The sequence below is a fragment of the Camelina sativa genome, chromosome 15 (assembly GCF_000633955.1).
Source record: "Camelina sativa cultivar DH55 chromosome 15, Cs, whole genome shotgun sequence".
In the NCBI taxonomy this organism is placed as follows: domain Eukaryota; kingdom Viridiplantae; phylum Streptophyta; class Magnoliopsida; order Brassicales; family Brassicaceae; genus Camelina; species Camelina sativa.
The window spans coordinates 1456643-1468224 of NC_025699.1; the positions used below are offsets into that span (position 1 = coordinate 1456643).

At 37.5% G+C, this 11582-nt stretch overlaps 3 protein-coding genes across 3 annotated transcripts; 1 reads left to right on the forward strand and 2 right to left on the reverse strand.

The window, feature by feature from the left end:
* LOC104744562 (protein EIN4-like) lies at window positions 212–2880 on the reverse strand. Its single transcript, XM_010465636.2, has 2 exons — window positions 1120–2880; window positions 212–999 (listed from the first exon to the last, which is right to left on the reverse strand). The coding sequence occupies exons 1-2, from the start codon at window positions 2878–2880 to the stop codon at window positions 460–462; spliced, it is 2301 nt and encodes a 766-aa protein (XP_010463938.1). The 3' UTR covers window positions 212–459.
* On the reverse strand, window positions 3759–6601 carry LOC104744563 (AT-hook motif nuclear-localized protein 14-like). The gene is made up of 6 exons (XM_010465638.2): window positions 6013–6601; window positions 5544–5596; window positions 5226–5342; window positions 4805–4957; window positions 4333–4672; window positions 3759–4186 (listed from the first exon to the last, which is right to left on the reverse strand). The coding sequence occupies exons 1-6, from the start codon at window positions 6518–6520 to the stop codon at window positions 4128–4130; spliced, it is 1230 nt and encodes a 409-aa protein (XP_010463940.1). The 5' UTR covers window positions 6521–6601; the 3' UTR covers window positions 3759–4127.
* Window positions 8080–11156, forward strand: LOC104744564 (tryptophan--tRNA ligase, cytoplasmic). The gene is made up of 13 exons (XM_010465639.2): window positions 8080–8190; window positions 8294–8523; window positions 8618–8737; window positions 8822–9007; window positions 9174–9225; window positions 9324–9389; window positions 9490–9576; window positions 9741–9833; window positions 9905–9985; window positions 10248–10319; window positions 10578–10646; window positions 10755–10865; window positions 10954–11156. Exons 2-13 carry the CDS (start codon window positions 8303–8305, stop codon window positions 11002–11004), a joined length of 1209 nt encoding a protein of 402 aa, XP_010463941.1. The 5' UTR covers window positions 8080–8190; window positions 8294–8302; the 3' UTR covers window positions 11005–11156.

The window sequence follows — 11582 nt, forward strand, 5'->3', positions numbered from 1 at the left end:
GATAAAGAAAAGTCCAATATCTATCTTTGTAGTGTTGAATGCTTGAAGCATCCAGTTATCAAGGATGAAAAAGTCAGTAGAGGAATAAAAATGATGAATTTGACAAAATGTATCAATTTAAAAGATGTTGTATATATATATATATATTTTTCTTTTTAAAATAAAGAATTATTCAGGACTAACGTAAAATATTTTGAAGAGAATTGCTGACTAAACTATAAATTAATTATTATTAAATCTAATAAAATTAAGTTATTTTCCGCTTAAAATGCGAAAATCATAACGTATCCAATTCTCATTACCGTAGAAACGAGACAACAACAACAAAAAAAACACTTCCCCAAAGAGGTCCCCTATGCGTCAGATCTTCAACGAATCCTCACTCCGCTTTCTTCATTTCTTGATTTTTGATTCATTTCAAGATTTTTGATTTCTACTTTCTTCTCTGAGCTAGCTTCTTCACTCGCTTGCGCTCTGCAGAGCTCGTCTAAGCTCAGAAGCCATAACATGCAAAAGAACCGGTTTCTGAATCATACCATTCATCCCCATTTGCAAACATCTTTCCCTAACATGATCTTCAGTACTTGCAGTCAAAGCTATAATCAATGGCCAATGATGCCCACAAAACTTCCTTATCTTCATTGCTACTTCGAAACCATCCATCTCCGGCATCTGCAGATCCAATATTATAATTCTATACGACATTTCCACATTTGACAACGCACTCAAACACTCAAAACCAGACGAGACAGCAGTCACTTCACATCCGAGTTTCTCAAGAAGTCTCTTGGTTACAGTTCTGTTCACATCGTCATCGTCTGCTAGAGTGATTCTTAGACCACGAAGAATAGAATTTGAATTCGGATGTTGAAGCTCAGTAGCATTCCCTGCTAAGATTGATCTCCTAATCGAAGGTCTTGTCTGAAACCGCAGAACTAGTTGCATACTCTGTGTTTGTCCATGTGATTTCGGTGATATCCATATGTTTCCTTGCATCATCTGAAGTCAAATTTCAAAATCACATACAGAGACTGTAATTAAAATCTCTCATATATACAAATTTTCTAATTGAGATAAACCAAAAAGAACAGAACAGAGAGATTTGATGAGATCACTAACCTGTGCAAGTTTTCTACACATGCCTAAGCTCAAGCCTTCCTTAATGCCATTGCTATGGTACCTTCTGTTTGGAATATGCCTCATCGCCATAGCCGAACCATCCAATGGAGGATTCTGAATCTCATTAATCTCAACTTCAAATTTCACACCGAGCGAATCATCCGACATATGCGACTTCCACATCCCAGTCTCTCTTTTGCTCTTGTCCTGACTACTACCAGTACCTTCAGAGATAACCCTGAATGTAACGGTTTTGCCTCCATCAGTCATATCCAATATATACCCAAGCATGTACATCACAAGCTGAAATGTTCTCTTCTCATCTCCCACTACTAAATTAGGCAAACGCGTTTGAACATCCATCTCAAAACCGTAACCTTTGTAAACACTCAAGCATTTCGCAACACAAGCTGCTTCTCTTATCAAAGAATGTAGCTGAAACCGTTTTACCTCTAACGCAGATTTCCCATTATCTTTAGGCGAGATGTCAATCACGTCATTGATAAGAGCTGAAAGAACAGTGCTTGTTTTCATGAGCGCATCAACAATGATCTTCTGGTCAAGACTCATACTTTCAGACTGAAACATCGAGAGGAGACCGAGAATAGTGTGCATTGGTCTCCTCATTCCATGACTCATCACTTTCTGGCAAGTGTTCCTTGCTTGACTAGCCATCATAGCGTTCTGTTTAGCTCGAAGCAAAGCTCGGTTTTGAATACCAAGCTTTTCTCTCATCAACTGTGATTCTTCAAGAACCGATGCATGAGAGATAGCAACCGCTACTTGATCAGCAACAACCTCCGCTATTTCAATCTCTTTATCAGTCCAAACCCGTGAATTCGCACTCGGAAGTACCAAAACCATTATAGCATAAGGAGTATCAACAAACTCTGGAGTTCCTCCTTTAAAATTCAATCCGTGAAGCATTGGCATCCGAACTGCAGCAACCGGACCAAACTCCTCCGAACCCCCACAACCACTACTCTCAACAGCAAGAACCGAGTTTTTCCTCAGAATTGTCACAACTTTCGTCTCCCTAACCTGAACAACATCAGGATCATTAATCGGGATCACTCTGAAACTCCTCATGGGATTAGCTCTTAGCTCATGAGTCAAATGCATCTCGGTTCTGTTCTCATTAGGCATCCAAACAGCAGAGTTCTGTAAATCAAGAATCTTGGATAGCTCAACGAGAGTAGTCCGCAGAATCATATGCTTATCAAGCGATTTCCTGATTTCACGAGTAAGCATTCTCACCTGCACACTCATTTCCTTCTGTTTCTTCATCAGTCCAACCTCTTCGTTAAGTTCCATCACGTTCTGCTTCAAGTAAAGCTCTCTAACTTTCCATTTCAACAACAACGGAATCAAAGTCAAGAGCGTGATGGCCGTGGCGCACGAGACAAGCGCCGTGAGGAATTTGAAGATGGTGAGCCATAACATGAGCTGGAACGAATGCGGTCCGTAATACGTCCAAGCGTTAAGCAAATGAGTCATCCCACAGAGGACGATAAAGGCAATGAACTGAACAAGAACCCATTTGAAAGGAACGTTGGAGAAACTAATGAAGTAGAGAAGCTCGAGAGGTATTGAGAAATACGCAATGGCGATCAAGAGATCACTCACTCTTTGACATTCTAGGATGGTGTGTACACTCAAGAAACCTTCGTCATCACAGTTACAGCTCACGTAATCGTTATCACCAGAAACAAGAGCAAGAAGAGCAAACAAAAGCAATCCAAGACCTAAAGATCTTAACATCTTTTGATCCAATCTTCTCACTAAAACCCTAATCGAATCTCCAGCCCTCTCAGCCTTTATGCTCTATACAAGTTGTTGAGATCCAAATGAACCAATTGATAATAACTGACTTCTTATTCATACATTTCCACAACGTGTAGACACAAATGGGATTAAACAACTCCGAACCCGCATACCCAGAAGACGAAAACGCATCAAGATCTATCTTCCTCGATACTCGTAGTGACAAAAGAAACCGACTTGAGTTTTTTTGTTTCTTTTCCGTTAAAATTTACAGAGGAGGGGTGATCAGAGAAATAAAACCAAGATTGAAGCCAATAGTATTAGAAAAAAGAACACACCTTTCGAATCTAGAAGGAGAAATAAGGAAGACCCGTCTTAATAAAACATGATTTGCATCAAACGAAATCGAGTCAATCTGAAATCTTTTGTTATGTACAGAAGAGGAGAAAAACAGAACCGATGAGGAAAAAAAGGAGAAGAAACCAAGTTGCGGTCCGGTGGGTTGGCAGATCTTTTCCGGGAGATTTCAGAGACTTGAGTCAACAGTATTCAAAGTTTTTTTAAGACAAAAGCAGCAAACTTTTAGCTTAAGCAATTTCCGCAGAGTTGCTTAATTTTTCAATTAAAAATGGTCATAAAGCTATAATTTTTAACAGTAAATTTTTTGACTTTAACATTATATCAATTCGCAAACAAACAAATACAAGTTGACAAATGTAATCACACTTGTGTGAGCCAGGGAAGAAAAAAAAATACTAAAATAACTTTACAGTGGTAACAGTTTGATCAATAGTAAAGAAAATAAATTTAATTTGTGAAAGTAAGGTTACTCACCAAATTAGTCTATTGTTTTTGTCCAAATAGAGCTAGGACCAACCGTTTAATAGGTTATGAATTATTAACAAAAGTGGAAACAAAATGTATATGTATTCATAAAAGAGCATTTCCTTTTTTAGTAACAAAAAGAAGAAGAAAACCAAAAAAAAGATATATATAGGTAAAGAAAAAGGAATGATGTGAAAAGAGAACCAGAATTGTTACTGAAAGAAAAATGGGGATGTGGAGTTTATAAATTACACCGAACCAAGAAGAACAAAAGCATCATCTCTCAACTTCTCTGATGAAAACCATTAAGACAAGTTTCTGTCTTATAAGTCTTCTATCAGTTCAGATTCTTTGCTTTTTTGCCTTCGGTTTCTAGTTTGGATCTAAACCCTACAGTCGTAGTCTCTGGAAGCTCAGTGCTAATCAGGTATTTGCTGCTCATAATCTCCATTCTCCGATGACTCATGTCCTAACCTTCCTGCAAATAGATTACACCCATAAGGGTTCCAAGTCATACCCCAAAGGAGAAAAGCTTGATCTCTAGCATTACTCAGTATTTTAACCATCTCCATTGCAATTGTGATTTGTTGTTGTTTCAAATTTAAAGGTTTGAGCATTTTTTACCTGATAAGTCATACCCGCCACCGCCTCTAACATCATGACCGCTGTGGCCTCCTCTACCCCATTCAGACGACCGGATGTGTGTCATGTGCATTCCCTGCGGCGCCTGCATCATGAAAGGTTGAGATCCACCTAAACCAGTTTGATGATGATGATGCTGCTCATCGTGTCCCCGCATTGGATTTCTTCCTGTAGGTTCCATACCAGGACGGAAACCCATGTCAAGCATCAGTCCAGTGCTAGCGGGAGAGGTCAACCGATTTCCGCTGTTTGAAGCATCCCCTTTCCCACCACTCCCGGCAGCATCCTTCTTTCTATCAAGCTGAAACGTACCAAGAATCACCTGCATTTGTACAGATCTAAAGCGATCAATCGAAGCCATACTTATACTAGGCAATGGTCAGTTTTGTATGATGGTTGGAAACATTAACACATAGAGACTGCAAAGTTGCAATAATGATACAAGGAATTGTACCTGAACCGGGCCAGCAGCTGTGAAGTGGTTCCCAATCGCTCCACCGACGATCTGACCATCTGAACCAGATAAAGAAGCGCTAAGGCCACCGGTTTTACCACCTTGTTCTGTCCGGATATATGATCCGGATAGTGAGAGAATCTCATACTGACCCTGAAAAAAGTAGCTGGGAATTCTGAAGCAAGTCTAACAATGATAATGCAAACTTCAAAGAAAGTATCAATGATAATGCAAACTTCAAAGAAAGTATATGAATTCAATCTTTTTAGCTTTATCGGCATGCCGACTGTATTGTGAATCAATTCTCCTTTATCACACAGAGTAGAGAGACTCAAAAAGAAAGAAACTTCATCTCCTCTCTGTGAAGAAACAACAAAGAAGCGAGACTGAGTACTACTAATTTACGGCAAGAGAAAATCACCTCATATGATGTAGCCGGTTGGCGCAAGGATACATTAGAGATGGTGCCTGATGCAGAAAGAACGCATAGTTCATGCTTGCTTTGGTTTGCGAAAAGCAAAATCTTTTGGGCCACATCCTGTCAAATTCACCCAAAGAACATTTAATAGCCTGAAGATTACTCTCCAAATTGCATTAGAATCAATGAGGAAAATAGTATATTATTATAGATGAGCTTCTAGCAGAATGACTTCAACATTATATTTGAATGAAGGCTCCGCCCACACCAACAAAATCTATAACATGTAAAGGATCTTGAGTGTACAAGAAGATGACATACCTCACCAGGAGCTATATTAACAACATGCGGAGTAAAGCTTTGCCCAGTTTTCCCTGCACCAAAAAAACTTCTTGTGAAGCTCAGAGTATAACACAAATTCCAGAATATCACAAAAGGATCACTTGATAAGATTACTTAATGGGAGCTGAACAAAAGGCCATCGACTAGATAAACAAATTCAACAAAATTGATAAAACTATAGGATCCTAACACTATACAAATCCACACCCTCACTGAAGTGTTAAAAAGGTTAGTGCTCTGATATGAAATTCAAGGTGTAAACTTTTCAAAGATGAATTTTACAGAGTTACGTAATACTAATTCAAGGCAATTACGTCTCAAACCATACCTACGAATTAGCAAGCTAAAGTAACAAAATTTAAGAAATTGACTATAAAGTTGGAAACTTTTTCATCTCAATTCGATTATAAACAACGAAAAGGGCTTTTCTTGAAAAGAGTGAACCCACCGACAGAACCAAGCAGAGGTTTCTTGGATGAGCCGGAATTGGACGACGCCGTACCTCCGGCAAGAGCTGCTCGCTCTCTCCTCTCTTTAGCAGACGAACTACTCGCAGAAGAAGCCATTTTTTTAGCCGCTAGGGCTTGTTCAGGCGTCACATACTTCCTCGGTCGACCTCTCTTCCTCTTTAACGGCTCCATCGGCGCCGTCACAGCGGAGGACGGAACTGAATGAGGGTAAACCGCAATCGAGGAAGAAGAACCATCATTAGGCTGTAGCGGCTGCGGTGGGAAAAGCCCATTGTTGGAAGATGGAACGGTAGAAGCAGTGGTTGATACGGTGGTTGGATGGTGGTGGAGCTGTAGTTGGGGGTGCTGGGGGAGGAAGTAAGGAGAACTGAGTCGTTGTTGTTGCTGCTGCTGCAGTTGCTGTTGATGGAGATGTTGATGGTGCTGTTGATGGTGCTGTTGTTGTTGCTGTTGGTGGTGATGAAGGTGGCTTTCGTTAGGTTCCATTCCTTTTTAGAAAGAGAAAACAAACAAAAAAAAATTTCTAGAGAGAGAGAATTAGGGATTTTTTATTTCTTTTTTTCCTTTTTTCCAATTTTTTTCTTTTCTTTTTAGGGTTTTTATTTTATTTAACAAAGAGGATATGATTATGAAGGAAGAGGATGAGAGAGAATCTCAACCGTTAGATTTAGATTTGACTTCAGTGTTTTTTTGACTTGTATATATATATCTTATTAATTAATTAATAAAAGGATCACTTCTTTTTCTCCCTTTTTGTTTTTTTTTTTGCATTTCGAGGAAACAGAAAATTTTAATTTTTTCTCAGAGGTAAACCGAACGATCACCTTTTGAGTTTTCTTTAGTCATTTAGTACACGTCAGAATATTTCTTAAATGTAAAATACTTTACTAGATTATAAATTTGGTTATTGGTACTGTGTGTATTGGTTTTACTGTTTTTGTATGCTGCGTGACATTTTAGGATTTATCATCATCTTCAAATTTAGGATTTGAATGATAAACAAAGAAGAAGCACGATAAAGTCAATGAGGTGTTTACAAAAAAGAGGTTGTACTCCTTTTTCAACTCGCCCTTATCAAAAAGTCGTATTCAACCAATGGCTTTGGTCTCACTAATCAATACCGGTTCCGGTTCCATTCGACATTTCTCAATCACAAATACTAGGCTAAGGCTTCCTCAATCCTGGTTTAGCCACAAATACGACACACCTATTCACTTGCTTCCTCAACAAGCAACTAACCAAATAAAGAAGAAAAAAAAAAACTCTTCGTACCACTGGAAAACAGATTATAAAAGCAACACATGTTACTCTTTTATACTCTTGTAGCTACCACACTAGTTGACTTCATATAGTCTTCGGGCTTTACTGTTTTTTTTAATGCATGTTCAAGCAGAGCCGGCCCAAGACACAAGCTGATGAAGCATCAGCTTGCGGCCGCAAAATATATAGCTCTATAATCGGCCCTGTTTCACAAAATTTTTTTTAGTCTAGTGGTATAAGCAGTGGAAAAGTGTCTAAGATGTCAAGGATTCGACCTTCAAAACTCTTATTTATTTGAGTTTTCATTAATTTTTTTTAACAGACCTAAAATTATTTTTGGGTTTGTGGCCTCAAAATTCTCTGCGACGGCTCTGTCTTCAAGTCTTGTATTGACTAACGAAGAAGCACCCTTTATGCGAATCTGCTAACACCTATCTTATTGGCTACTTCAATCAACGATTGGATTATGCTTGAAAAATCTATGATAGGATAACATCTTATTTATAGACTATGTGGAAAAATTATTCAAGAACAATGAATGAACTTGTAATGAAAAAATGAAGTCATGGTGTTAGAGTTTTTAATTAATGATATAATTGCCAAATTTTTTTAAAATATTATGAGTTTGTTTTCTATTGTATATGAGGTTATTTGTTACTTTTCAAAGTAAAGGTGCAATTGAAAATAAAAGATTAAATTGGGGCCTGGAGATGAGGGGGTATTTGTCATATCTAAAACTTAACAGCTCAATTGACAAAAACAAAAGGACTCTGACTCCTAAACAGTAATATAGATATGATTTAAACCTCGTTTCCTTCTTCGCCCACTACTAACTCTCTCAGTCGCAAAACCGCCGCCGCATCTCCACGGCCGTCTTATCACCGGATAATCCATAGGTACTACTTCAATGTCCTTCAGCTCTTGTTTATCAATCAAAAGATGAGTTGATTTACGAATTTTGGATCCATCCATCGAATCTGACTTCTTTCTTTCTTCTAGATTTTTGCGATGGAGGTGGATAAGAAGGATGAGAACGAGTCTGAATCTTCGGAGCAAGTGGTGAATCCATGGGAAGTATCCGCAAAAGACGGTGGAAAGATCGATTACGACAAGCTTATTGACAAATTTGGTTGCCAGAGGCTTGACGAGTCACTGATTGATCGTGTTCAGAGACTTACTTCTCGTCAACCACACGTGTTCCTCCGCCGTGGTGTCTTCTTCGCCCACCGGTTCGAAAATTTCATTTATTTATTATGGAATTGTGTGGATAGGTTATGTAGAGAAGTCCTGTTATTGATGGTTTCACTGTGTGAGGGTTTATAGGGATTTCAATGAGATTTTGGATGCCTATGAGAAAGGAGACAAGTTTTATCTGTATACTGGAAGAGGGCCTTCATCAGAAGCTTTGCATTTAGGGCATTTGATTCCTTTCATGTTTACCAAGTAAGTGAGAGATCTTTGGAGCTATTTATATGGTAGTGATATCAATGAGAAGGATGGTTTTGAAGATTTTGATTGTCATTACAGATACTTGCAAGAAGCTTTCAAGGTTCCCCTTGTTATACAGCTCACGGATGATGAAAAATGTATGTGGAAGAACTTATCGGTGGAGGAAAGTCAAAGACTTGCAAGAGAAAATGCGAAAGATATAATTGCTTGTGGTTTCGATGTAACAAAGACCTTCATTTTCTCTGACTTCGACTATGTTGGCGGGTGAGCCACATTTTGAACCTTTGAAAAAACTAGCACCTTGCTTAGTATAAAATATTGCTTGATGGGCTTTTGGTAGTATATATAGCTCATTGTTAGATCATATGATGTCCTTTGATTTATATATCATAATTTCTCTGCTGATGATGAGTAAAAACTTTGTGTGTAGTGCTTTCTATAAAAATATGGTGAAGGTTTCCAAGTGCGTTACACTTAATAAGGTGACTTTACTTTCTATCTCCTTGAAGTGCACAATGCGTCTGATATGTTTTAAAGCTGGTTTTCGTGATTTTCATCTGTGTATCTCCTTCTTTGCTAGGCTATGGGAATCTTTGGCTTTTCCGGTGAAGATCATATCGGGAAACTCAGTTTCCCTCCTGTGCAGGTATGTCTTTTTTCCTGTTGGTGTGGGTATGTGTAATGTATTTTAATGCATATAGACTAACATTTTTAAATTGGATAATTGTTTTCCATATTATTTGCAGGCTGTCCCATCTTTCCCTAGTTCATTCCCACATTTGTTCCCTGGGAAGGACAATCTCCGCTGCTTGATTCCTTGTGCTATTGACCAGGTGTGCTGTTTTCTTACTTTTTATATCAACCTATTTGCTTTTTGTTTGAAGATAAATAAGTTACTGCGAGCCAGGGATACTTTCCATCCATAATCAGTCTCTTATATGTTTTCCATGTATGACATATGTATTTATAACCAATCTTTGCTTTTGGTTTTGTTCAGGATCCTTACTTTAGAATGACTCGTGATGTTGCACCCCGGTTAGGCTATAGCAAGCCCGCGCTGATTGAGTCGTCATTTTTCCCTGCTCTGCAGGCAAGTACTTTCTTAAGCACATTACACTTTGTTGCTTTCCACAACTAAATGTCTTAGTCACTTTTACGCAGGGAGAGAATGGAAAAATGTCGGCTAGTGATCCAAATTCTGCTATCTATGTGACTGATACCGCCAAAGACATTAAAAACAAGGTAAATTCTATAATTTGTTTTGTTCTTCCCATCTATTATAACAAGACATTCTGGACTTTCCACATCAACCTTCTAGCTCCTCATTCATTGTCTAGATTGGTCGCTACTCGAGTCCTTCCACTCGTTTTACCTCTTAAGAAAACTAGCCACTTTGCTGGTCTAACGGCATCTGAGACACGTTCCAGAACATTAAATACCAGTCCTAATAATGAAATCAGATAATTGCGTCCAGCATCTAAACTCTGTGTTGTTCCATATGCAGATAAACAAATATGCGTTTAGTGGTGGGCAAGACTCCGTCGAGAAGCACAGAGAACTTGGAGCAAATCTTGAGGTACCAAATTCTTGTTTCCTCCTCTTCCCTTATTTTAGGTAGTGGCTCCTCTCAAATGTGTTCCTTACAAGGTGATATCCAGTTAAAAATTAAGAATCTTGTTTATGATTGTGTTCCTCAAGATTACTATCAACCCTACAAAAACTAAACCCTAACTCAGACGGGAATATAGAAGGACTTGCCAAAAACTAATTGACTAGGAAACGACTCTGCTATACTTGTCTTTTTGGGGTATAATCTCCCTTGTTCCTTTTACAGGTAGACATACCCGTCAAGTATCTGAGTTTCTTCCTCGAAGATGATTCCGAACTAGAACACATAAAAAAGGTAATTACATTATTACTAGCTTGTTTATCTAGATCATTAGAGAGAAGGAAGAATGTGTCTTGTGGATTTCTCTGAAAAAGTAAAGACATATTGATTGTACTGTTTCAGGAGTATGGAGAAGGAAGAATGCTAACGGGTGAAGTAAAAAAGAAACTTACTGAAGTGTTGACAGAAATGGTGGAGAGACACCGCAGGTCTCGAGCTGCTGTTACCGATGAGGTAAAAGATGTGCTAAAATTAGTTGGTCTCATCAACCATCAAGATTCAAATAACATTTTTACTGACTCTACAATTTCGTGTTTACCAGATGGTGGATGCGTTCATGGCCGTAAGACCTCTCCCAAGCATGTTCGAATAGAAGAACTCAGAAACCATTTTTTTAGCTGTTAATTGAATTTCTGTTTACAAGGATGACTTGAAATTGAACCATACTTTTGCTACTTGCATTTTTCTTAGTTTTTTACATTAAATATTAAAAAATTAAATTCTATAATGATTTACATATTTGCATTCTTTTTTTAATATAATAAAGTAAAACCACATTTATTGTAACAAGATCTATAGACTACAAGTAAAATTGAAAATATTAAATTTAAAATCAGAATCTAAATAGAAATATTCATTTATAATTACATATCTAAAAAAAAATATAAAATAGTCATTTTTGGATAAAGTTATAGTTTTGAAATCCAAAATCAATAAATAGTTTTGCTACTTGCATTTTTCTTAGCTTTTTACGTTTATTATACAAAATCAAATTCTAAAACAATTTATTTGCATTTTTTAAATAAAGTAAAACTACTTTTATTACATATAACAAGATCTCTAGACTAAAAATAAAATTAAAAAATATTAAATTTAAAATCAGAAATCTAAATGGAAATGTTCACTTATATATATATATATACATTATCTAGCAAAATTAAATAGAATTAG